The sequence below is a fragment of the Melospiza melodia genome, chromosome 3, assembly GCF_035770615.1.
Source record: "Melospiza melodia melodia isolate bMelMel2 chromosome 3, bMelMel2.pri, whole genome shotgun sequence".
NCBI lineage: Eukaryota > Metazoa > Chordata > Aves > Passeriformes > Passerellidae > Melospiza > Melospiza melodia.
Window position 1 is genome coordinate 13,442,300 of NC_086196.1, and position 27,463 is coordinate 13,469,762.

The 27,463-nt window shown below is 40.1% G+C and overlaps 2 protein-coding genes across 4 annotated transcripts in view; one reads left to right on the forward strand and one right to left on the reverse strand.

The window, feature by feature from the left end:
- Nucleotides 1-1,787: 1,787 nt before the first annotated feature.
- SLC66A3 (solute carrier family 66 member 3) lies at nucleotides 1,788-11,388 on the forward strand. The gene is made up of 7 exons (XM_063150840.1): nucleotides 1,788-2,010; nucleotides 4,089-4,171; nucleotides 4,601-4,670; nucleotides 5,302-5,359; nucleotides 6,518-6,638; nucleotides 7,772-7,813; nucleotides 9,647-11,388. Exons 1-7 carry the CDS (start codon nucleotides 1,868-1,870, stop codon nucleotides 9,733-9,735), a joined length of 606 nt encoding a protein of 201 aa, XP_063006910.1. The 5' UTR covers nucleotides 1,788-1,867; the 3' UTR covers nucleotides 9,736-11,388.
- The window catches only part of ROCK2 (Rho associated coiled-coil containing protein kinase 2), a 103,957-nt gene continuing 86,426 nt past the window's right edge, over nucleotides 9,933-27,463 (reverse strand). For all 3 annotated transcript variants that reach the window (XM_063150838.1, XM_063150837.1, XM_063150839.1), the window contains 6 exons: nucleotides 26,812-26,900; nucleotides 25,998-26,076; nucleotides 25,534-25,795; nucleotides 24,711-24,924; nucleotides 21,298-21,407; nucleotides 9,933-20,091 (listed from right to left, as the gene is read on the reverse strand). In XM_063150838.1, coding sequence (XP_063006908.1) covers nucleotides 21,311-21,407; nucleotides 24,711-24,924; nucleotides 25,534-25,795; nucleotides 25,998-26,076; nucleotides 26,812-26,900 — 741 coding nt within the window. In that variant the 3' untranslated portion in view covers nucleotides 9,933-20,091; nucleotides 21,298-21,310. The remainder of the gene's footprint in view (nucleotides 20,092-21,297; nucleotides 21,408-24,710; nucleotides 24,925-25,533; nucleotides 25,796-25,997; nucleotides 26,077-26,811; nucleotides 26,901-27,463) is intronic.

Consider the following 27,463-nt stretch of genomic DNA (forward strand, 5'->3'; position numbering starts at 1 on the left):
TGTTATTTTCAGATCATCTGAAATGACAGACACATCTACACCTCAGACCTAACTTAAAATAACTTCGTGTATGAAAATTTGTCAACTTTTTTCAAGTACATAATGCTTCCACAAAGTCAACAATTCAGTTTATCAAGAAAATCAAACCCAATTTTTTTTCTTTTAGCTTATTGTCTTTGAAAAGCTTCATTACTTTGAATTTTATTAACAGAAACACAGTTTCTACATAAGAATTTTGTATTGGGGTTATTTGTATTCTGAGTTTTGAGATTTTATGTACTTCTACATACCTGCTTCCTTTTATGACTAAATTACCAAAGGACAACGTGATTTGTAAATTCAGAATTAGAAATACAGTTTTAAAATACCACCAAGGGTATGTGGAATTAATGCAATATACCCATTTTAAGCCATTTTAAGAACTATTGGCCATAGTAAAATACAACTTTCATTAAAATTAAAATGAAAAAGAAGAAATGCTCTGCCTGCAAATAACCCCTCATGTTCAAGCAATTACATTCTACTTAAAACTCTGAATTAATGGTGAAGATTTGATAGTCAGAGCAGTCCTGGCCATATGCAGGCACAAACCAGCCAAGATTCAGAGCATGCATAATCAGTACAAATGATTTTATTTAGTACTGACAAACTGAGAAGTGCAAAAACTTTACTGGTTTTGTATGTAACTCTGTGTGGTGGGTAGGTGTATGTTTGGGAGAATCTACTCCATCTCCAATAACCTGTGATAAATAAAAGAGGAACAATTTTCAGCTCCCTTGACGTTGCTGAAAGACTAACTGTAAAAAAAAAAAAAAAGAAAAAGAATGTAAAGGTATGCACATAGGATGATAAACACAGCTGTGAAGAAACAGATAAGGAGGCCTATAGTGGGTTTTTAGCAAATTTTATATAACAAGAAACAACAGTGCATACACAAAGAAAAACTTCAAGGGAAAGTCACCTTTAATATCGAAGCATTCAGTGAATACAATCACCAAAGACCCCTTTTAAGAAACCTCCAGAACCATAAACTTCCAGAACGAGGTGAATGCATGCATGTTAGTTCTAGGAAAGTGATATTTATATATTAAATAAGAAGCATGTTTTAATGAATATGTATAGTTATAATGAATAAAATCCCTGTCTCACTCCAGACACAGAATAAATCTACTGTGTCCTCCACAAGTAAAGAATGCCTGCTTTCTAATACTTCAAATTGTGTTAAAAAGTTTATTTCAGCCAATTTCGGTATCATCTGACAAGTTCAGCATTTAGCAACTTTTAATTTTGCTGCACATTTTTCTTGTAAAAATAAAGTGCTGCTCTCAGACCCGTGTGATCCCTGCTGCAGGAATTAGTTCCACAGCAGTCCAGAGAGAGTGACCTGAAAATGACAGGCACTGGAGCAGTGGGGACTCTACTTGGAGGGAGAAAAATGAGCTGCAGCCTACAGCTCCAAAGCCGGGGCTGACCTGCACCGCTCCGGGGTGAGCACGGCCCATGGCCGGCACAGCATCACATCACCCCTGTTCGGGGATGCTGTCTATGGTAACAAACTCATTCCAGGAGCAACGCTCCGAACCTGGAGCGGAGCGGTTCTCGCCCCGGTCACCGAGGGAATCAGAGGTAGGGAGGCCTCAAGCAGCGGTCCCTGGGTCACTGCGGTGCTCAGCCCCACGGGCCGGGGGTGACCGCGGCGCTGCCCCTCCCGCCGGGGCCGCGGGTGCTCCGCCGGGCCTGGCTCTCCCCTCCTCGTGTCCCGGGCAGTGGGGGGCCCGGGGCGCTCCGTGAGGGCAGCGCCGGCGCCACCGTCCCACCGCACCCTGCCCGCCGCTCCGCGGATCCCCGTCCCGGGCCGCCGCGCGGGATGGCACCGGGGCTGCTGGACCTGGTGCACTTGACAACCTGCGCCGTGTGTGCCGTGATCAAGCTGCCGCAGCTGGTGGCGGTGCTGAGGGCCGGCTCGGCGTGGGGACTAAGCGTGAGCAGCCTGCTCCTGGAGCTGGCCGGGTAAGGCGGCGGGGGCACACGGGGACTGCGGCGGGAGCAGGGCTGGAGCCGGGTCCCCTCGGCCGGGGGTGCGGGGCCCCGGGGCTGCTGCGGCAGCCGGGGATTCATTCCTTCCTCTGCGGCTCAGGTCGGGCGTGAGGGTGCGCTGAGGGGCGGCCTGGGGGCGGCGAGCGCTGCCCGCTCCCGCGGAGCCACATCGCCCCGCTCGGAGCTCAGCACCAGCCCAGCTCAGCCCACAGAGCCTTTCGGGAAGGAACTTCCTGTTTTAGTGATTCCGCTTTTTCATTTAAAGGGAAACTCGTCTTTTTTAACTTGCCCAAACCATCCCGGACCACTCATGTCGCTGCAGAGGGTGTAAGCAGCTGCAGAGGGTGTAAGCCTGTGTTTAGATTATTCCGTGGCCCGTGTGCCCTGTGGTGCAGGTAGCTGTACTCGTCAGACAGGCTTCCCTCACCCGAATCACTAAGACTTAAATAATTCCTTAAGAAAATTACAAGCCGTGTTAAACTCCAAAGACTTGTGAGCCTGTAATGAGCTTACATGGGCTAGGCTTATTAAATCTTGCTTAAAGAGGATTGTATGAAACGACAAACAAATAAGCTCGGTGTGTGCACGTTCGGGTGTGGGTACAAGCGAGAGAAAGCACCGTGAAGAGCCCTGCCTTGGCCCAGCCGGGGGCTTGAGGTGGGCAGAACAATAGGAAAGGGGGTTTCATCCAGAAAAATCCCCTCACAAAAGCGTGGTGTGTCTGAGGGTGCCCGTGCCGTGTCTCCTGGCAGAGCCACAGCTCCGTTTACAGACTCCTCTCAGTGGAGCTGTGCGGGATCCCTCACGTTCCGCCGTGGCCGCTCCCCGCCCGCCTCTCCCTGCAGCACTGAACCCGTGTTTCTGCTGTTTACCCTTAACACCCCTCAGAGTAAATGAAGCAAACTGGAGCTCCAGCAGAGACGACTGACCCCACAGCCTCAGCCAAAAAGCGGTGACAACACTTCAATCATTTGTGTGCGTTGGTGGGCATTAAAAAGTGTTTGTAAGTAATGTTTGAGATGAGCATGGAGAAGCTGGAAATGTCTCTTCAGCACCTGTGTGAGAACCGCGGTACCCACATAATTACAGGTTCTGGTCTTCTTTGAAACATTTATTATATTTAGTAGACTGTTTATCCTCCTACCTTTAAATACTTTGAATCCAGTTGCAGGGAGCTGTGTGACTATCACTACGAGCTGGGCTGGTTCTGTGAAATCAACATAGAGTGACCAGGTGTGAGGGGTGACAGAGAAACATGGTGCTGGTGGCTAGGGGTCTGATTTGACTCTACATCAAATAGCATTCCTGGGAATTTCAGATATTTAAATTCTGAATACTGTAAAAGCCAGTTTCTTACAAGGCAGGCTGTTCCTTCTGCCACTTTTCTACACCAGAAACCATAATATTTTTTCTTACGTAAAACTACTCTGAGTCCTTCCTTTCCTTACAGCTTTGAATTTTCTGTCCAACACCATGGACTTGCAGGAGAGCTGGAAGTACAGAAAACATAAAAGTTCAGTTCCTTTTGGGTACTGTATTGTGGAATGGCAGGAAGGAAAGTTGCCATTGTTTGGTGCACTTAAAAAGAGACTCTTAGTCTGACCAGTAGAGGTACACTCGTAGTGTAATCTCATAACAGTACAGTCTAGACAGCTTGGAAGACATTTTCTACCCCTATAAAACTTGCCTAATATACAAATTGAACTACAGACATAAATAAAGAAATCAGAGTTATCCTGGAGATGCCAAGGCTCTTGCAGAGAGGAGGTATCTCCTAGATCTGAAAGCCTTCATTTCTTTCTCAGCAATTATAATAAATAAAATTATGCCCTACAGATTGTGACATAAAGACCTTGATGAGAAGTGTGGGCAGTGAGGGTAACAGAAACAGATTACAGAATGATCAGCTTGCTCTGTGTGCCTGTTGTTTGATCAGTTTGACAGCAAGGGCTACACCTATCTGGAGCCTTTTGGCACCACCAAAACAGTATAAAAGTTGTGAAGGCATTTGTGTCCCTCTGTGCAGTCATGTTTTGTATCTCTCTGTTCAGCCTCCTCGTGTTTCTGAGGTACCACATCTATTATGGTTACCCCCTGGAGACGTACCTGGAGTTTCCTGTCGTCATTGCACAAGGTAATTTTTGTCAGGCATGTTTTGGAAATGAAATGGGGCTCATTCAGCACTCCAAGTCTCTCATGTAGGTACAGTGCTCTGCTGCAGTGATGCTGGACTTGGGGGAAAGAGGGAATTAACATCTCATATAAAACTGAATTCTTTTAAATGCCATTGAAAGAGATGGTCAGGTAGAGGAATTGTTACACAGAGTCACAGTGTAAACTCATCCTTTTGTCTGGTTTCTCCGCATGGGAGAGAAATATACTAAACACTCCAGACTCTAAGGAAAGCTTAGTTTTGGAGATTGCAGTATTTCATCAATCACATTTGAGAGACAAAGCTGTAAGAAAGGAGTTTCCACAGACCTCGTGCCCAGTGGAACTGTCTGGGATTGTGTTTGGGCCCCTTCAGTCCCTTCTGTGACCAGCCACCTTTTGTTTATTGCAGATGTCATTCTCCTTGGCTGTATTATGCATTTCAGTGGAAAAGTGAGACGAGCTTGTTTCTATGCACTCGTGTATCCTTTGAAATCTGGGAGGTTTGGTTTTGTGGCTGGTTTGGTAATTCTTTGCATAGCAGCTGTGTCATCATTTCTTGTGTGCTACTATTGTAAACCATTCTCAGGCACTTTTCAACACGTATTCCACATTCCCGTGCTGATTTCTGGGATCACAGTAAAACCTCTGCAGGAAGTAAGCTTTATGTGTTTGCTCTGCTTTAGAAGGCTCCCAACTGATAAAGAGTGAAATAAATTCTTAATCTACATCTTTTCTACAGGGATGCAGAGTAAAAATACCAGATTTTTTTTAATTATTTTTTTTTTAATTCCTGCCCTTGCAGGTTGTACTTACAATAATGACAGCACTGTTTGGGTTTTTTTCTAAATAGGACTTGGGTTTAAATCTCAAATCTTGTGCTTTGGAGAAGGTTTTGAGAAACTCCAGACACTATTTGACCGAAGACAGTGTGAAAAATAGGAACACTTAGTGTTTCAACCAGTTCTGAATATGTTTTATCTCGATTGTATGGTCTGTTAAAAAGTTTCAATAAGATTATTTCCAGATGTTTAAAAAAAATATATTCCTCAGGCAGTTTTGAGAATTTTGTATCCTATAATTTAAGTGCTATGAAACTTAATGTAATATAAGATATTGGGTGGGCTGGTATATGATAACACTGCAGAAGTGGATAATAGACCTGGCCATGGTAAGTGCTACATGATTATCTGAAATTAGATCTTCACATGAAATGACTTTTTTTCTGGAAGTATTTATTAGTGGACTCTCTCCTATATAAATGTCCTTGGAAGAATTTGTCATTTTAGTTAGTTTTCAGCATAACCAACCAGTTTTCAGATACAGGTTCTTTCTTTTGCACGTAGCTGGAAAATAGCACCAAAAATAGAGACTCTATGGGGGGAAAAAAGGCATGTTCTGAGATAAGTTGTTCCTTGGTGGTGCCTTAATTAAAACTAGCAAATACTTAAAATGCTGAAATTCTGCTGCCACTTTGGTCCTAATGTCATAATCCCAACCAATAAACCTTTAACACGAGAGGAAGAGAATAGAGCATCAAAGCATTTGAAACAGGGATTGTGACATATTTCTTTTTTCCCTTTAGTCATACAATTTTGCAAGAAAAATATAATCTGATAACACCTACAAAGGTTAAAGATGGTCTTTTCTTAGCAGGAGAGAGAAAGTAAAAAAGTAATTGACATGAACAGGATCTGCTAATGCAAAAGATGATACAGATGGGGAGAAAAGCTTCCAAGCCTTACACTCATCCTTACTTGCAGCAGAAGTCCAGGCATGGCACAAAGGCCCGTGTGGAGTCCTTGCTGCCTTTGCAAAATCCCCTTTAAAAGGGGGACTGAGTGAATAGTGCATTCCTGTTACTATTTTTTCCCTCCAATTGGACTAATTTTCCACACATTCTTGTCAGTTTTCTCATTCCTTTATGGTTTGGTTTGCCAGACGTAATGGTAACAGATGGTCTGAGTCAACCTTGCTGTTTAGACTAGGTCAGTCTCATTTAGGTGACTTCTATAAACAGTTTTATGGAGCAGGTTGAGAATCCGTTTTTGTTTCCTTGCTCCTTACTGCATTTGCCTCTGTCAAGCATTTGTCAACAGCAGTAGCAACTGTGCTCTTTGAGCTTTTTGCTGGGCAGTACCTCAGAAATGAGTCCTTGTTTCTGGCAACTCCCAGTTTTTGCGTCACTGCTCCTTAGTAAGAAGCCAAAGCACTTGGGTTGCCAAATACTGGAAAAGTGTCAATTTTTTTTTTATTCTAAATGAAAAAGCTTCTCCTATTCAGGTAATACCATGGCAGAGGTTCTCTCTCTTTTTGACTTGCTTTTCAGAATCTGTGCACGCTCGTCAGTGCAGCCAGTAGGCTGGTTCAGCTGCAGCATCTCTGGGAGACCAAAGATGCCAGACAAGCGAGCGCCCTGACCTGGGGCATGTCTGTGTACGCCTCTGCAGGTAAGCTACAGACAGCTTGGTGTGAAGTACTGAGCTCTCCTAGTTCCTTTTTCCATAGGTCTTTACTCAGTCATAGCAGGTGAAGATCTTGTCTTGGTTTCCCTCAGTGCTGACACCTGGGACTCAGATAACACAGTCTCTTGAAAACAAGTTTTAGCTTTGACACCAATGATAAAAACTAATGACTTAAAGTGTGAATATGACCAAGAGAACTGGAATTGAAATAACTGAAAGACTGTCTTTACGAGGAAAACTTTTCCATGTTCTATGATTTAATTAAGTTACTAGTGTTCCAGCATGAAAAGGTGCTAAAATTTCAGGTATACAGTCAGACAATGCTAATTTTGAAAGCTGTCTACAAATAAATACACACTTTAACTGAATGCCTTTAACTCTATGGCCACTTGTAATTACATTTCTTGACAGAATTTATGAACAGTCATTTGTGGAGTTCCTGTGGCAATTCCCCAGTGGTCTGCATGAACAGTTCTACAGCTCTTTGTCAGAAGTGCCTTTTGCATCTTCACAAAACTCATTTAAAATATTCTCACAATAAAACTCATCATCCAGTGATGCTGGATCTATTTCTACATTAAAAAAGTCAGTAATTACAAGCTGTGGTAAACAGCGACAGTAAACTTTATAAATGCTTTTACTCTGCTGCAAGTGTGAAATAATTAACATTTAGGTTCCTTGTGGGAAGGGAAGCTGAATTCCTTGTATTTGCAAAACCTGAAGGCACACACGTGAACATTCCCAATGGTTAAGTCATACTAACTCAGCTGTGGCTGTAGCTCATGAAAGAGGGGCTGAACAGAAAGAAAAGCAGTGAAGTGACCACATCCAATCTAGAGTGATAGATGTAAAAATTCTAATTACATCTAGATGTAAAAATTCTAATTATATCTGTGATTTTCTCATTTAAAAAGACCCTTAACATGTTGTCAGTCAGCTTTGAGAGCTTGGTCTCCGAAGCCAAAATAGTGAAGAGTGGACACACTAAAAGTGGGAACGTGTACAGTATATATTTTCATGCAAGATGATCTTCTGTTGAAAAACAGATATTTCGTAATTTTTTAGAAGTATAAGTGTGTCCTATGTGTTCCACTAATCAGAATTCATTCAATTTACAGCAAGAATTATTACAACACTAATGACTACAAATGATTATGCAGGTGAGTGAAGTATGGAATTCTCTGCCTTTCCAAGGGAACAGCTGTCACAGTAGTTTTTAGTTGTGTTGCAAAACACTTAGAAAGTCTCACAAGAACAAACCATGAATGTGACAGCTTAGCATGGTGAGGGCAGGAGTTACACAGGATTAAAAATCAGGCAAAGACATCAAGAAAAAAAACCCAGAAAACTGCTTATGCTTGTCATGTGGTGCAACTGGTCCAAAAGGCTTTTTTTTTTCAAATGACAAAAGGATTAAGAAATTAATTCTGAAAATAGCAAAATAAAGTATTAAAATATTTTGTATTTTAATAAATAAATAAATGAAAAAATATGTTAAAAAACCTGTAGTAATTGAATGATATTTTCAAGTGATAAGTATTTCACTTATTGACAGCTTTTTGAATTAAAATTTTATTTTAGAACACTAAAAACTAAAACTAGTATGTGAACTGTTTTAGGTCCAACATTGAGAAAGTTTATGACAGGCTGAAAATGAAATGGTAGGCTAGTAAGAAATTTTTAAAAACTGACTTAAAATATATAATTTTCAACAAATTATAAAACAGATTTATTTAACAGCTTCTTACCATCCTGAGAAAACCACAAGAGCTAGGGAATGTCACAGATTTTTCAGTAAATTGTTCAAAATCAAGGCTTGGTGGATGCAAGAAAAGTAACAATCCCTTTGTACTTCATCTGGTGGTTCCTTGTTCTCGTTCAAAACTTTTTCATCAGAAACATCACGTGAATGGATTTTGTAATTTTTAAGCAGCCTCTGCAGCCCAATAAAGCTGTAGCTTTGCAAGCATTTCAAGTGGGTCTTTCACTGGAAAGGGAAGTCCCATTTCTGGCCCACATTTCCACCCCCATGCTTGCTGCTTTTTCTTTGCCAAGGTAAGGAGTTTGTGGGGCTCTGCAGTTAACTGGTCACCAAAATTTGGCAAAATGCTCATGGAGGGATTTGGTGCTGAGTCCACGTTACCCACAGCTACACATTTACACTGGGGGAAGGAGGGGTTCACTGTGGGGAGGGAGGAGACACCAGGAGAGCAAAGCTGGTGCTGGGTAAAGCTGCTGTTTGAAACACAGCACCATCCACTTTGGTATGTGGAAGGGCCAGCAGCAAACACTGATGCTGTGCTGCTCTAATGGAAAATGTTTCCCATTAAGCTGCAACACTGAACACATTGACACCTAGGAAACAGCCAGGTATCACATAGTTCTGAAACAAAATTTTGTGTACATTTCTGTGAATATTCCACCTACCAAACAGACATCAGACATACCTGTACTTTAAATACCTTCTCACAGGTACAGGTACAGTGCTGTTATGGTTTAAAGCTGATTTAACTCAGGTACTGAAAAACTGCTTTTTTGTCAGATTTTCTGTCATTAAAGTCTGACAGACCCAAGTATTTCCTGTCTTCTCAAAGTCTAAACTTAAGAGATAGCAGTAGAGAGTAGTTCCTTTATTATAAATAACACTTGCAACTATAAAGGACATGTGACCTGTGACTCTGAATTTAACTTTTGGTGTACATATAAATTTATATGAGGCTTCTCATGCTTGTACTATTCTCCAGGTTACAAAAGAATTAAAGGTACTGAAGGGTATAATTTTGAGCTATCTCTGAAAGTGATCAAGTGCTAAATGCTTGGATTCATGCTCAGAATGTGTGGATTCCTGAACAGGGTAATTGAAAGTAATTGGCTGAAAACAGTTTCCAAATGTGACCGAGCCTGTGTGTACACCAGCAAAAGTTTACAAACCAGTGTTGTAACAGCAGTTGATGTTTTTGATTTATGCTTACAAGATTTTTTTTCTCTTTTAGTTCTCATCCGTTTCATAGTCATGCTCATTCTCAATATTTGGGTCACAGCCACAGTCCTGCACTACAGGAAGATTAAAAAGACTGATTAGACGACACTCATCAGCACACATATCATTACCATAAAAAATATAATTAAGCCGAACGAATTTAAGAATTCTTCAAAGACTGAAGCTCTCTTTCTCTAGTATTTACCCTTTAGCATAGTTACAGTATTTACAGTACTTACAGACTTACAGTATAGCACATTCATGCTTGCTTTCTCTTAGAAATAATTCTGATAAGATACTTAATTTAAGCAGCATATTTTTATTGGTCATTTCAGACAAGTTTCACTGATATCACATTTTCTCTGGATTTTTTACTACAAGGTATTTCATAGTTAGATGTATATATATTCTGGTATCACTTCAGTACTTTCTGGTTACATATAAGCAGTTTTCTTCAATTATACATTATCAATTTTGCCAACATACTGACTTGTCCTGCTGCAAAACTGTAAAACCACAACAGAAGTTTGTCTTCTTCTTGCAAGCAACTCAATTAGTTCAACATTAACTGTCTGTATTTTAGGATGAAGAAAATCTGAGTCAAGGCCCAATCCAGAATAAGGTTCTAATTACTAAATCACAAATCCAGTTGGATTGTAGCACTTACATGCAACACTTAAATAGTACAATTTATACAGCTGATACAGGATACCCATAGTCACTTGCCTCAGCATACCCAGTTTTTAATTGGATAAGAGAGCAAAAACTCAACTACAAATTATTTTTCAACCTGAGCTCTCATTCACTGAACATACTATTTTGGGAACAGGAATGTATGGGGATTAATGAAACTGTGGCCAACAGTTAAAAATGCCGTTCAAGCAAAAGTTCCTGGAATGATATCCAGAATTCCCAAACACCATCCATACTGACAGTGACATGTGCACCTTGATGCATCTCAGCAGACTGATCTCCTGCAGTTGTCAGGTTTTGGTGATACTGCTCTGTGGTTCATGAATTTTTGGCCTGTCAGTGCTAAGTGTGTTGAAGAACATAGACTTCACTTAAACTTTTATTTCAGAAATTCTAATAAATTTTGTAGTACTTAGAGTAAAAAAGGGGAAAGGATATTCTTGACAACTATTAACAGAGGATTTTGGTTTTGAAAGTACTGCCTTCACAACCAAAAGTTACATTAGTAATCATACAGCTTGCCTTCATTTAGCATTACATTCCCCAAAATTAAAAGATACAACATTCCAAGAGTTCTTATGGTATTCTGTTGATTGGCATGTAAAAACCTAGGCACCCTTGATCCCAACACCCTTGAAAACTATGGGAAGACTGCATTGACTCCATTTGAGGCAGGTTTTCTTTGAAACATTCTAAATTGTGTGACTGCTGTGGAGCAAAGGGATCTGCAAAAGCAGATGTTTCTGCCAGTGAGCACGCAGCAATTGGAGCATTCACCATCAGAAAACAGCTGCTTCGTACTCTAAATTTTAGTGGGAAGGGCTGGGAAGAGATGTGTCTGTGGGCAGTGATTTCATGTATGCCACATCACTGACAGCAAGACAAAGATGAGCTTTTCTTTACTGCTCCAATAAAAAGTCAAATCTTTCAATGTTGGTTGAAAGATTAATTGTAAACATTCTGATTTTACTAAATGTGTGTAAAGTATCTGAAGTGGTCTAAATGGTGGCAAGTGGCATGTGATACATTTTCCAGGTGATACTAATAAATGCTATTTTCCAAGACTGATAGTGTCATTCTTACAGTTAATTTTCATTGCATTTGAGTTTTTATTGTTTATTGTTCTCTCCCTATATGGAGAGAAAATGAAATATTCATTACAGGTCATAAATGGGCAGCTTTCACCTTAACACTTGAAGTATCAGGCTGAATACTGACCTGCCAAATGCTAAAGAGCTCCAGCATCTTAAAATGGAAAAAACCACACTTTCTTTTTAATTAAAGCCTTTTCTTGATAGAGAAAGATTTGTATGGAATTCAAACCCTCTCTGTTATTGACATCTTTCACACTCCTGAGTGATGCTGTAGCAAGATGAAGCTGCTCCATTTTTGGTTTGAGAATCAGCACCTCAAGATGGTTTTTTATCATAAAATACTGAAAATGCATTTAAGAACAGTTCTTAATAGGTTACTTAATGCATTTTGAATAAATCACCTTAGAACCTGTGGGAAAAAAAGACTGAGGAAAACAAATAAAGCTGGGTAATTAATGAACTTAAGGTAAAGTAATTTTGTGGACTTGGAAAGCTGGACCATGAGTTCTCATTCATGCTGCAAGAGATATGGAACAAATCAGAAACTAGCAGTAAATAGTTGTACACACTTTTTCCTCTCTCAGAGAGTAACTTTCATAAACAGAGGCACATTCAAATTCCAGGCAAGCCCCATGAAAGCGCAGGCACTGTGTTTTCCAGTAGGTAAAGAATAATCTCCGTGGCTGGATTAAAGGCAACAGCTTTAGACAGACACATAGGCAGGATAAATCTTGTTAAACTTGTCATTCACCATATCAGGGTGGAAACAGGGAGGTCGTTGGCTGTGTAATGCAGCAGCAGGGCAAAAGCAAGCAGGGAAAGCATCTTGGATTTACAGCAGAAGGTGTAAGCAAGTAAGCAGCTCTTGTCCACAGGGCTGGAAGTAATCCAGCCCCATTCACAGATGCTGTACAGGTGTGGAATTACACACTCGGTGTCTAATTGCACCAGTTCACAACATGCTCACAAGGTAACACAACCTGTCCTGCCCTGGCTGACAAAGTGTGTGTCTTGCCGGGGCTTTCAAAAACTTTGAGTCTTCTTGTCTGTGAGAAGACAAGCTCTGAGTTCCAGTACAGTCCACTAAATAACCCCAAGTACCTCCAGCAGTGGCTGTGACAAACTGTGACTGGATTGGGCAGCAGGTAAGCTAGAAGCTCACTTCAGCTGTATGAGAGAAAACATTTACCATGAGATTTACTATTGAAAGAAGGAGGATGTGAGCCCAGAGACACAGGCTGCAGGTCTGGACATGGATGTGTACAGGGGAAGAGGTGTATAGTTTATTTTTTCTGGACTGTCCTCAGTGAACAAACACTGAACACAAACGCAAACTCATCCTCTCTCCTCCCCACGGGCCTCCCTTAGCACTGGGCATTCCGTGCAAAGCAGACACAGATCTTTCCTTGTGCTGCTCCAGTCCGCCAAGGGACGGGATTGCTTGGACTGCTCAGGAGCCCCTGTCCCTGCCTGAGCCCCGAGCCTCTGTCTGCCTTACGCCGTGCACGTGGCTGCTCCCCAGCCTGGCTCTGCTCAGCTGATCTACTGAAACACAAGAGAAAGGAGTGGGCTGGGGGGGCAGGGACAGCCCCCAACCGCTCCAGGTTGAGAGCTGGATTTTAGTGCAGTTTGACTCTGGAGACCAAAGTAATTCAGAATTAGCTGAATGGCCCCAATCTTATAGAACACCTCCACTCACTTCTTTAAAGGTGGTAAAATTACTCTTCCTCCACCAAACAATCATCCACTTAGTGACATATGTAATAGAGGGAAAATAAAAAAAGGAAATAACAGCTGAGTCCACACAAGGAACTATTATAAATGAAAAACTTCCACAGATGCGGAGATAACAGATATGAGGTAGTTTCCCTGCCATGCATTTTCCCTGATGATAAATAATAATGACTTCCCTCCAAATTCTCTTCAGGCTGGTTTTTCCTCTCTCTTCCAAATTCTTCCATACTTGAAATTCATATTTATGTATGAAGCAAAACATGAAATGTCACTGTCATCACTAATAATGGTCTAAGGATGTCTCACTTTTGAAGGTGAGGAAACAGAAAAAAAAAATCTTAAAATAGGATGTTCTAAAGTTCTTGGTTTGTACTAAATTAAATTTGCTGGATTTTGAGCCAGCATTCTCCAGGACACTTCACAGTTCTCGGTGATGACAACTGTTGAGGTCAAACAGGTGCCTGGGAGCCACAATGAACATCACTGTAAGAATCTGACAGATCATCACTTGTGATGGATCCAATTACAAGACCTTGCAAGCCTCACAGACCTGAGACCTGATGGACCTCAGGTGTTTCCTGCCTAGTGGCAAGACAGACATACAGTCATTTTCAAGTTAAAGGTGTCAGCTATTCCATTCTACATTGGCAGTAGTTTAGGGCAGCCATCTTTGTCTTGGAAAAAAATTCAATCTTTGGGCTAGGAGTAAAGTAAGAGATTTTTACATCATAGTTTTGATGAAATTTAATTTGGGATACTTGAATAACAGTTTAAATAATTGTCACAATTTTGTTCATACACTGTTTTGTTTCATTATTTTATCTTAGAACTTTCTTAAATTGTCAGAAGCCTGAACAGGTACCTCTGTGCATTATGTGGTATCACTGACTCACAGGGAGGGAGCTTTAAGAGGGCAGACACTTTATCTGTCAGGTATTCTGCAAAATGATGTAAAGAACAGAACCTGCACCAGTCTAAAACATGACAAGTTAAGTTGGCTCACGATGGTTCTGATTCAAACTGTGTAGTAACAAGGCTCCATGCTGAAAATCAATTCTACTTACTACCTTATTATAATTGCAAGTCATCTGTGTATATGCCTGCTCTGGAATGTACAAGATTTCTGCTTTGGAATGCGAAGGCTTTGGCCAGCAGTACCAAGACTCATACTATATGAAAATCATAAATGGAATAACACACATCCTACGCCTCACCGTTGCCTCTGTCAGGTAAATCTTAATGAAGCACAAATTGAGCTTCAATAAAGCATATTTTAAATAATTACTGGAGAGAAACTCTTTCACCTTTGAACAGCTGACTATATACAGATCCTGTACAGTGGTCTTTCAAAAGTCTGACTTATTTTGTGAGGGTTTTTTTCCCCCATGAAATGCACTGTCAGCACAACTTACATTCTTCATGGACTCTGAGCTCATGGGCATTTTCCTCTCTCAGCCATGTTGGTTTTTTTAATTTGCACAAATGTCCACCTTCCAGCAATGCAACTCCCATTGCTGTAGCTCAGAACAGAGCTGGCAGGGGAGCCTCTCCCCATGGCTCCAGAGTGGACTAAAGGCTATGCAGATCCTACTGAGTCTCAAGTGGCCCCCAGGACACAGGGATTGTAATATGCTGGAAAACATCACACAGACACATGAGACCATGGGATCCAGCAGGCAGATTCAAGTCCTGAAGCTGCAGCCAGACCTGCACCCAACTGCAAGGCCTGCTCCAAGAGCCTACCAGAAAATGGAACCGTTGATGTCAGAGACAGTGCAAGGCGAGCCAGTATGAAACAGGGCTCAGACCTCAGGTGGGGTATGCAGCTCCTTCAGTCTTAAAAACATAAAGGGATTTAGTATCTCAGGTAACTCCAAAACAAGTTTCTATCAGTTCACTTGCTAATAAAAAGTAGCACTTATTGAAGGCAATTCAGTGCCCAAAGTCTCAGCAGTTGGTGATGCAAAGGACAAGAGGACTGGCTGTGATCTCACAAGCCCGGTGTGCAGTCGCTGGATAGCCATGCTTACCAAGTGGTGCAAGAGCATCCTGGGCTATTGCCAAAAGCACCCCAAACAGCAATGACAAATGACAAGAACTACATGACATGGGGCCCACAGGGACAGTATGCAGAGAAGCAGGCACACATCTCTGAACAAACACTGGAGGCCTTGACCTTAAAATGAGGTGGTAAGACTGAAGGATCCCATGCAGTTGTCTTGGCTGTGGAAACATTTCTGTGCACCTCCTCCAACACTTTCATCTTGCACCTTCTACAAGGTTATTGGAGCAAAAGCAGCTGCAGTCAAATCCAAGGCTTCACCCTTGCAATATTGAGTAGTAATGTGGCTTTCTTACCTTTAAAAAACACTGCTTCCTGCCTATAAAGTGGCAAAGATTCCACACCCCAATTTTCATTAATAAGACCTGGTAATTAGCATCCCTGTGCCAATACATTATTTTCTCTACATCCCCACTTCTTAAGAGCTATGTTTCTACAGCTACAGCTCTTCCATTCACTGCAGTAGTTTCTGGGGAGAACTAGGCTGGATGTGTTTTGAGTGTTCTTCTCTGCCACACACATTGCAGTAGACTTGTCCAGTTTCTCAGATGAGAATGTCTGAGCATGTACACCTGTCCAATTTTTAGGCAGCTTCAACATCGAATACAAATTGTATTTTCAGAACCACTCCATCAATATCTTTTATGGAGATTAGAAAGAAGAATCCTTCCCACCCTCATGAAGGGTACTTCAAAGCAGCAGGCAAACTCTGTGATCCTTGGGATTCTGATAGAACCCTAAATGATTCAGAAGATTATCTTAAAAAATAAGAAATGTTTTCAATTTAAAGTGTACTATGTGCAGAGATGATTATTTGTAAAAAACTGTAATGCACTGAGAAAGGCACCAAGCCTGTCAGAGGTCAAGGAGTGTCTAGATCATGCTTTTAGTCATATGGTTTAGTTTTACGTAGTTCTGTGAGGAGCAGAGAGTTGGACTCGATGATCCTTATAGGTCCCTTCCAACTTGATGTATTCTGTGATTACATGAGAAAATAAATTAATCATTATTGTAACATGAATGTCAAGGCAAACTGCCCAGGAACGTGGAGGAGACTGAAATACTCCAGTTTACTGAACTGGACCTTGTTCTTCCGCCTCAAAAACAGAATAAGGAGGTGATTAAGGGTTTGTATGAGCAATGCAGGTAAGAAGTTTGCTTTCATATAAGCTCCCACTTTTCACAGCAGCATCTCATATACAACCTCACAAGCACACGATGGGTAAAGGCACTTGGGACCAAAAGATATTTTGGCCCATTCTTTTTTAAGGATGATTCTCTCAAAGTTAGATGGGAAATTAATACATTGTAAGATTACAAACAGAAAGGCTCAAATTTCTAATGATCACTTGACATTAGAAGCAAACAAGAAACTAAAGAGAAAAAGCCCATCATTTCAGTGGCAGCTTTCCTGGCCTTGGTGCCTTCAGAGAGCCACTGAATGCCTGCCAAAATGTAGGAAGTTCAGTGTTTTCAAGAGGCAGTAAGAGAAAATAAGTGAAATTTCAGTGATGTTTTAAATTTGGCCTCTGCCACTGCTAAGATCTTGAGCCTCCTGCATGTTTCCAAGTCCTACATCCTACTGTGATTCTGTGTCATGTTTTTGGTTACAGCATCAGCCATGCTCAGAAGCACAAGAACCACCACAGTTTTCCTCTAGTTAGAAGCAGACCTGGTGCTGGGTTGCTGGCAGTGCTGGAGGAGCTGCACTTTGGCAGGGACCACAAGAGGTAGGGAATTGCAGCACACAACTAGGACAGAAGTGGAAATCTCACTGCAGAAAGGTCTTTCTGACACCTGACAAGGTAACTTCAGTGGGATGTGCCTGTCCTTCTGTTCTGGTGAGTTCTTGGGTCTGGGAACTAAGGAGCAATTTCTGTACAAGTGCTTTGAGCTTCTGGCTCCAAGTCTGACCTCTGGTTTTCCAGAAGATTAATCTGCAGCTTGGCTATACCACTTCTTTACGCTTGTGAGACAAAAGGACTTGCAATGAGAGAATTTTCTATAGGTAAGTCATTCAGGCCATAAAAATGTCCTGTTTGCTTAGGACAAGACTGTAACAAAAAGAAAATGTTAAAACATCCGTGACTTTCAAGTCAAATACTCCTTACTTCATGAATATGCCCTTCTCTCAAAAATATTAAAAGGTCACCACTAGACAATAAGGAAACAACACAAAACTCCAGGAACTAGCATTAAAGAGGTGTTTGCATTTCACAGCAGGATAAGGGAGAAGAACAGAAGAGCAGCTCTGCCTTCTTTCTGTGTGCTGGGTACAAAGTGAGGTTTGTGCAGCTCAGCCCAGGGGCCTCGAGGAAGCTGTGCTAAGTGAGCTCTGCTCTGGGCAGAGCACAGGAGCCCAGTGCTCCTGCACTGCTCCCTGACTCCATCTCAGCACAGCCTGCTGTCCGTACAGCTAAGGACTGCTTGTACAAGCATGGAATTCACACACTGGGACTAGCAACACTATCATATAGTACATCTCCTAAAATGTCAGGCTCAGCAGTGCCCCGTGGACTCACAGTAAATGAGGGCAAGCCAGGGAAAGAAAGTGCAAAGGATCCAGCCCCAGCAGTGGAGGAAGTGCCAAACAGCTCCCTGGAATCTGCTCTTTCTCCAAACACACAGCCTTTGCTGGGCTGCCTTTGGAGCAGCCCTTGCCTTTCCCATATCTGCTGCAGTAGTTATCTTTAGATTTAAATATTTCAATTAATTACCAGCTTCTCAAGTTCAGGAACTATTTTACCTTACTCAAATAGTTTATTTAAAAATATATATATATATATATAATATTCTCCAATTCAGAAAAGGATAGAACTTCCCACAATGTAACATTTTTTATATATATATATAAAATATTTATGCATTCAGTGAATGGAAACAGTTTTACTGTATACATTTTTAATGTTGTACTCTATGCAAATCTGCATTATCTAAAAATATACCGTACTTCTGTAAATCAAAATAAGCAGGGAAAAACCACCGTAGCTGTATCTGGGTTAGAATACCTAACAGAAATGATATGAAAGTTTTAGTTTTGAATTTAAGAACTCACAAACAACATTTTACTTTGTGAGCACATAAATAGAAGACTGAATACATTCTTGCTTTGTTAAGCTGAACTGTAGTAGAGGTTACAAAATGTAAATATATTTATTAATTTTCAGTATTTCAGTGTTTCCAAGTCCACTTTTCATGATAGTGTTAAATAAAACATGGTCCTATCCTTCCAAACATTTCAACACTCTTTAAAAACAAAAACAAACAAACAAAATTTTAAAGTGAAATGTCCTCCTTCATTGAAGTGTTAGATCATATTTTAAATTACCGCACTCCCACACAATATTTTATATATATATATATATATTCTAAATATATATATATATTTATATATATATATAAAGAGACCAAATAGGAGACTACATTTTTTACTGTCAATATGTTTAACATCACATACTGTAGTTGTAAAAAACATGCATTTTCTGGGATAATTATGAACACATCATGAATGAGCCCATATATATTATATTTTTTGTACAACTCCAAGTTAAAAAAAAAGTCAGAATAAGTGCCTCTGAGGCCCTTTCTTCCCAGCTATCAGTTCTCAAAACACACTACTGAATTTTTTATCTATGCCTACAGCTATGTGCTAGAGAACCAGATTAAAACTTTAAAATACATCTACAGTATGTTTCACTTTTCTTAAAGTTTGTGACAGTCCTCAGATATTGTGTTGTGAAATGTAAAAATAGTCACAGATTCTTTTATTTTCCAGAAATAAAAAAAAAAAAAAAAAACACATCTAGGAGAGTATGCAAAAACAAGGCAAAATGAAGTTTCATAGCACTTAATGAGGGTTAATATAAGTCAATAAGGAGTACTGAGGTTTGTAAAAAGGGCTGGATGAGCAGTTACATGTACAAGCAAATGGTCTGGTAAATCCCATGCTCTCAGACATTGTTTCTGTAACCAACACTTCTCCACCCTTAAAACCAGTTGATATACATTCAAAATAGATTGACACTGATATACTTAATAGGTGTAAAAATAGTGCACTATTTTTTCTGCCACAAAGCAAAACTGCATCCTAAGAGCTGGTAAACTTTCTTTTTCCTTAAATAGAAAGGATGGGCAAAAAAAACTTGAAAAAAATTTAAATTAAGGCAATTAGACAGGTACAAGGGGACTGCCCATGATGATGTAGCTGAAACTAGTATATACTTCAAACCTATACTAGCTGCTGAACACTGACATGCAGCTTCTGATAGATGTGTATGAATGATATAAACTTCAACATTATGGCTTTATACAAGTGCATAGTTGCAACTGCAAAAAGTAACGGTATCTGATTAATAAGCATAAAAAAATAAAGTGGAAAGATTTTTAAACCCCTCTTGCAGTATTACAGTACAATATATTTACACAGTTTAATGGTCACTTCTCACAGATGCAGTCTCTATCACTGTGGTGGATCCTCCTCCGGTTCTACGTGCAGACATGCTGGTGGCATCTTTACCAAAGCTGAAAAGTCAGTTTCTTCCATTGCAATACTCATTCCTCTCGATCCTTTTATGAAATGTAGTGTATGTGTCTTGCCAAGAAAGCTTTTGTGGAACAGAGCTTAAAAGGTTACCTAACATATCCTTTGACTATTTACCAACCATTCCTCAACTGATCAGTCACTTGGGAGAATACAGGAAAACCCTCAGAGATTAGTAATTTATATTGCAGCAAAAATGTAAACCTCTGATATATATAGCACAATCTCTCAGGAAAATATATATTTTTAATATATTTTGGGATATGTTTCAGTCTTGCTGTAATGGGAAGAAAATTATCACCTTGACTGTGTCTGCATTCACGGAAAGCAGTTAGCTGAAAAAGAAGCAGGAAGTTTGGTCAGTAAGTGCAACAAATATAAATCAAAAATATACTTCTTCAAAGTCTTCCTTTAAGATGGGTTCATCATTGTACTTGTGAGAAGCGCCTTTCCTCTGCATCCAACAGCAACATTACTCCAGTATAGCACATCCTTACACACTGTAATCCCAAATCAATTAAACCCCCTTGCAATACATGAGGGTAAAGTACAATATGCACAGTGTAATAGTTACTTCTAAAGGATTAGTGATCAGTAAGCTTTTAATACACAAAGATGCAGAATATTTAATTAACATAATGCTCATTACTGTGAACACTAAGCCAGTTAAGTTCTGCCAGAGCTGGTTCCTCAGTTCCCAGAGCACACAGCAGAGGAGCAGCCCTAGTGCCACTGTTATACAGCTGAGACATACCTCACATACTGTTTAAAACAATTCTTAGGCATTTAACATTTAGGTTTTTTCTGTGTAAATATAAGATTGCATCAATGTGTGAAATGATCAGATCTTGAGGCCTACAAAAAAAGTAAAGCTATTTGCAATACATCCAGAATTAAGCCATGGGACAAATCAGATCACTGCAACAGCGGGATGTTTCTAAAGCAGTCAAGGAAACCACACCACAGAAGCTGCAAACCCATCTTTTTACACAGTTGCCAAATGCCTGGTTAGGTACCCAGAAAGCACAGCACTGCAAAGGAAAGCCAAGTCAAATCCACTTCAGAACAGAGGTAGAAAAGCAAAATGCAGAACTCCAGTGATTTCATGTCTGCTAGCCATAGACCAGTTTATATTCAAAGCTTAGAAATGAAAAGTAAATACCAAGTCTACTTCAGCTAAACATCCAACTGCTACCATCTCCCTTTTATCCTTCAAATATTCAATGCTGAGGTTCCCAGTATTAGCATTAGAGATGAGCAAGGACCCTGAAAACAGCAGTTTTGGGGTTTTTTTTCAGGCAGGCAGACATGAATTTTGAAAAAAAATCTAAAATTAGAAAAATAAAAACACTGGCAAAGGCAACAACTTTGTTTTAATGAAAATGACTCCTCTAAAAGTTCAATATGATGAACAGAATCTCATTTTTCTATTTAAAATTTTAAAATGAGATCTTGTATTTTCTCTGCTTTGAGAAACAAAATCCAACATAGCATGCTGTATTCAAAGGCAAACAAATCCATTCCTCTCTATTTAGATTTACCCCTTATACTTCTTCAGAAATCAAAAACATCGTCATCATCATCATCACCATCAATATCATCAACATCATCAAAGGACCAATCCCAGTCCTTAAATGCCAGATCAAGTAATCTGCAACAGGAGGGTTTGATGTTTAATGAGTGTCACACTTCTATAAAAGATTTGAAAATTCCTTTTGCTATCACTAAACCTTTTTAACTGAAAGACTGTTTAAGGTAGGTGGGTTTGTTCCTTTGCCTATCACGACTATGAAGATTCAGTTAGTGTTCATGAAAGTTATGAATATTGCATTCATTGCAGATCCATCTCAAAAATAATTCTATTCAATACAGAACTCTTACCATATTGATTTTTCCCCTAGAATTCCAGTAGGAAAGACCAACATGTACCTTTTATAAAATTATCTGCTTTCTGTTTTGTTGTTGTTTTTGCTGACTAAGGTGGTTTTATGCTCTTCTGCTATCCCCTTCCAGACAATAAGGCAAACCTAACAATTTTTCCAATAAAATCAAGTAATTTTGAGTGCTGAAAAGAACACTGAATAAGATAGCACTTCATCTGAACTTACAAACAAACATAGCAGGATTTTACTGTATCCCAAAACAGGGTGATTACACTGTGAAGCTATTCTGTAGCTTGTTATTTAAAGTTAAGCAATGCCAAAAAAGAGGATTTATCAACTTGTTGTCTAGGCCTCACTGTCTGTGCTCCTTGTATGGTCACCATAGAACAAAGAAGGCAAGCAAGGCAAACCCTGTCAGCAAATGAGTCATTTTACTTATCTGAGGCATTTATTTTTGGGATGAGGTGAATCATTGTCTAGAAGCACTCATCTCTTTCTGTTCTAATATCTTAAGTACTAACTTTTCAACTGCTATAGCTACAACAAATGAAACACAGCCTAGTCATCTCTCCAGTGAGCTGGAAGGATCCTAATTAGGGTTGTATGCCAAGCACAGGATGCAGGCATGGAAACCTTACCCTAAGAGAGCATCAATATAAACATGCTACGTTGTTTAATACAGTTAATCACATGTTCTAAACAAAATGGGTTTCAGGGGAATTAGTATTTTCAGGCTTTAAACTATTTAAGCCTTTAAATGTGATATAGCCCTGAAAAGGCTCAATATTCATTTGTTACATGAACTATAGCTATTACACTTAAATTTATAAGAATCAAAATACATGAAAGTTGGTTTTTTTTTCAATTTGGAATTATCCATTTGGCATGACCCAACCAAATGGCTGAGCAGAAATTATATGGTCTGTATGAAAAACTGGTTTGCCCTTTCTTAAATCCTCATGAAGAAAAACAGCCATGAAAGCCATCATTGTGGTTGTGTGAAATTCCTAGCAGGGACAGCATTTTTAGGACCAGGCAGCTTGGAAGGAACCTGCTCCAAGCAGGGTCAGATATAAAACCAGCCCAGGATGCTCAAGGCCTTGTCCTGTCAGATGTTGAGAGCCTCCAGGGATGGAGCCTGTCCAGCCTCACTGGCCTCCCTCTCTGCATTGGCTTTTCCTTCTCTCCAGCTGGAGTGTCTCCTGGTTCAGGGGAGCCCCTTGTTTCTCACCATGCAGCACTGATGAGGCTGGCTCTGTCTCCTGGATGCCCTCCCCAGAGGCTGCTATGGGAGCCCCTGGACATGTCCATCATCCAGGCTCAACAAGCCCAGCTCCCTCAGGCCTCTGCTCTGACATCCTGGTGGCCCCTGCTTGCTCCTTCCCCAGTGTGCTGAGGTCTGCTGAATCTGGGGGCTCAGAGGTGGAGGCAGGGTTGTGCTGCAGACTATGGAGTGGCCAGAGGGGTATAATCTCTTCCCTCAGCCATCCAGCTGTGCTCCTCTTGGTGCAGTCCCAGAACCTACCTGGCTGCCAGGGCCCACTGCTCAGTCCCTAGATTTAACTGGCAACTACATCTCCATTCTTCATAAAGTTCATAAAGGAAAATAATTATTTCATATGGTAAGCCCTTGCACAAAAGCCTCATAGAAGCCACACTGAGATATAAATTTACCATAGCAATTACAGTTATTTATGAGTATGTGGTTTCTAACTAAAGGTGTTTAAATCCATACAAATTTCCACTGGTTTGACAGACCTGCATTATTCTGGGAACAGATGACATGACCTCACAGAACTACACTTTTCTTCTGTTAGGTACATTTGTGAGGCTTACTTGGAAACTTAAACTGAAGAATTACATGCTTTACACACAAAAACACTCACCCCCCTCCTTTTCCCCCAGTATAGAATGGTAAATACTATGCTATGAAAGCATTTTGTACCAAAGTTCAAGACTGAAAAAAGGGTATTGGAAGAAAAATAATTATCTGCAGAACACCTAAAAATACCTATTGAAAAAATCAGAATTTATCATATACCTTTATATGTTAACAGCAAGAAACAGAGTAACACCACTAAGTTAGACTGTAAACAGTATGGAGAAGTGATCTACTTGTCCCCCAAATTGTCATGAATGTTTTCCTGATTCATGCTTTCAGTCCTATCACTGATATTTTATTTTTGCACAAAGAAACTCTTCAATAATTGGTCCCTAAAAAGTTCTTTTGCACAAAGAAACTCTTCAATAATTGGTCCCTTTTTTCCTTCATGATTATAGTAAGTCTATTAATTTAAAATCCAAATTATGAGGTCTGATTCTCTTTAAAATATGTAAATTAAATCACCAAAAATTAGACTGTATGAAGGTTGGGAGGGAAGTGGAATTAAATTACTCTAAGTCCTTCCACTATGCATTTCCACCCATTAAAACACCAGTATCTGTTTAAGATCCTTATGCTTTATAGCATAATGATGTTTTGTGGTAATAGCAGCATCACAGCAAGTGTGCTTCCCTGCATTCACAACTGTAACTCTGGCCACACACCCAGCCCAGGTCTCACCCAGCCACCTGAGATACTGGTGCCAGTCTGGTCACAGAACAAAGGACAGCAATCCTGTCTAGGCACTGCCCAATTACCTCTCTGGGGAAAAATGTTCTGCCTGTGCTAAACTGGAACACTGCAATGAACAAAATAAGTGAGACCAACCTTTTCACAGGCTGCCAGCACTGGGAACTGACAGAAACAAATATAAACTAGTACTGCAGGTGATGAAAAAAGCAAACTGAAAAAAAGCCACAAACTGCCCTGCACAATCATATAAATGCTACCTGCAGAATGCTATCAACTTCCACAGCACAGCACATAGGATTCTGCTCCTTTGAAGAGATCAGCAGTAAACTAACGATTTTTACATGGACAATTTTTACCCAATCAGAAGAATCTGATTAGGCTGTTCTTTTAGGGATCATGAGACATTAGCATGAGCCCTTCTACCCTGAATAAGAAATTGAAACCAATTGCAGTAAAACATTTAGAACAATAAATTAAATAGCAACTCTTGTGTCACCTTGGTTTGTTTGGAGGAAGCTGTCGACTTGGTCGTCTGATGGACTGGTTTGGCTGTACCTTCATGGAAGTTCTGGGAGAAGATCGAGCAAAGGGGTCTGGTGCTGGAGGCTTCTTGGGTATTTTTTTCACCAGTCGGCTCACCCATTTTTGCTGTTCTTCTGTAGAATTAGCTAACAGTAGTAGATTCTTCGCCGTAGAAATATCATAGTACACTGTAATAAGATTTTAAAAATAAAAATGAATATTATTATTATTCTAAACATGGCTCCACATCAAAAATTAGCTGTCAGATTAGGATACTCTCATACTTGAAGCAGAGAAATCAGTAGAGTGGTCAAAAGTAAAATGCACCAGTAGGTTTCATGGCTGCTGACAGTGCCCCCTCTTTATATTTTGAGAGTAACAGCTTAGTACTGTGGAAGATGCACATTCGAGTGGAAGACAAAGAGCTGTGACTGAGACTAAGAAATTATATAATGTTGAGTCACAAGGAGCAACCTTCACCACATGTAACCCCTTCCATAGCGCTGTTGTTTCCCACAGCAGAGCACAACGCAGTGTGAGCACCTTACACCCACCACGCTCTGCTGCACCAGGATGACACACAGCAGGCACATGCACACCACAGCCATGTGCCATGAACCCAGAGCAGAGTGACCCTCACGGAGACACCCTCAGAAAGGGGCTGATGGCCATGTACTAACAAAAGACAAACCAACCTTGATGTTCAGTTGGTGCCAGACCATTACCAGAATCCTCTGATCTATTAGAATGCCTTGTGGCTCCAGCACTATCTGCATATTTAAATACCTGCTATTTACCTTTGCAAGGCGCTATAATCTCTTCCTTTTTATCCATGTGATCTTTGTGACATTTGATATGGCAGCGGCGACATTCCAGAGCAGGAGGAGGTTTAAACATGTGCCACAGGGGCTTCATGCAAGCTTCACAATTGGTTGGGAAGTGGTAAAGAGTAGGTATAAACTCATGTCCTTTGTGACAAATGTAATTTGACTTCTCTCCCATGGGCTCCACAGGAAATTCCTGTTCCTTTTTGCTCTCTCCTTCATTAGCATATAGGATCTAGAATGAAAGCAAAATAATCTCAATACTCTGAGATAGCAAATATAAATTGAGAGTCGTTATCTAAGTACAAAGATTGAAGAAGTATACTAGGAATGATTTTTCCATGATTTCTTAGTAAATATTTCATTAGACAGTATTTTTGTCAATGTCTGAAATGCCATGTCTATTACACTAGAAACATTAATTTATTAATGAATACCTGGAATATCCTAGGAATTTCCTTGGCATCTGCTCTGTACACATCAGTCTGAGTGACTGGTCGGACATGGAAGAGTTTGCTATAGGAAATTGTTTTAATAAGAACAAAAATTAATGTTACCACAATTATAAATATGACAGATTAAGTTAGGATATAACATACCACATTAAGGCTTAGAACCATTAAAGATTTGTCAAGTTTGTACAGATTTCTAATCACTTGGTAAAGCCCTGTCTTTCAACCCTGCACATGAACTCCCAAAAACTCTAAATAAAAATAAGTCACAAGCATCCAGCTACATTTGTGGAAGCACTGAGAAACCATCATCCTGTGACTTTAATGGCCGCTGGCACCTTTCTAACACAATCCTTTCCCCATACTCTGAATAACCACATTCTGCATTTATTAAGAAAATAAATTACCTATATAACCCCCCTGTAAGGCGATTATATATCTCCATGTTGTAGGAGAAAATACATGAACACTGAAAATGATACCTTCTCTGCTACAGTTTTCATTACTTGCTCTGCTCCCAAGTGTGTGTGAGGCAGGTCTAGCTGAGCTAGTGGGGGCACTTCAGTTACACCAGGGCTCAGTGCACCAGTCTGAGCCCCACACTGCTCCTCCTGCACCACTGCCTACAGCAAACCCCACTCTGCACCACAGTGGGTCCAGCTCTACAGTTCAGATTAAAAAAGCCATGTCCCATGTGATGTGCTCCCAGACTAGACCTCAAAAAGCCCTTTGGTCACAGATCTTTCCAACAGAGTTCACCTACAGATCAGAAGAAGGAAACACACATGGCAATACTTACTCTATATCCAATACCATATGGGGATTAGATTGCTCTTTATCTTGTTCACTGTCATAGAACAGGATCTTCTTGCTGCTTACAATTACATACTGTTAGGAGAAAAAGGATAAAACATGTTTTAATTCAGCTCATCACAGATGTCAAATATGTCACAACAATTATCTAGCACATATGTTATAGCAATATTTTTCTACAATTTGATTAAATGGTACCTAAGTGGACAGTGGTAGTACTAAATCCATGCCAAGGAATTCATTGCATAACAAACAAAATTCTGATTACCTGATAAATCAAATTATGTTATCAGATTAACTGATTTTAAAACATATTTAAATATCTATGAAGAAACAAAAATGAAGGTCAGGAAGAAAGTAGGATATAAGCTTTTCCTTTCTATTTTATTGATTTAATTTTCACTTGGACACTTGGACTAGTAGAGAGAGTAACTGTCCTCCTGCCTATTTCATGTGTGCAGGTCACAGCTAATAGAGATCATATTTAAAAAGATCACTATTATACTTACCAGAATAGCTAGCAATGTTCAGTAAAAAGCTCATTACCTAAAAGATGTCCTACTGGAAGTATTTTGCCTAGAATTAACTGTAGGGCAGCAGTAAGGAAATTTGTATGAAAATATGTATGTTACGTTTTG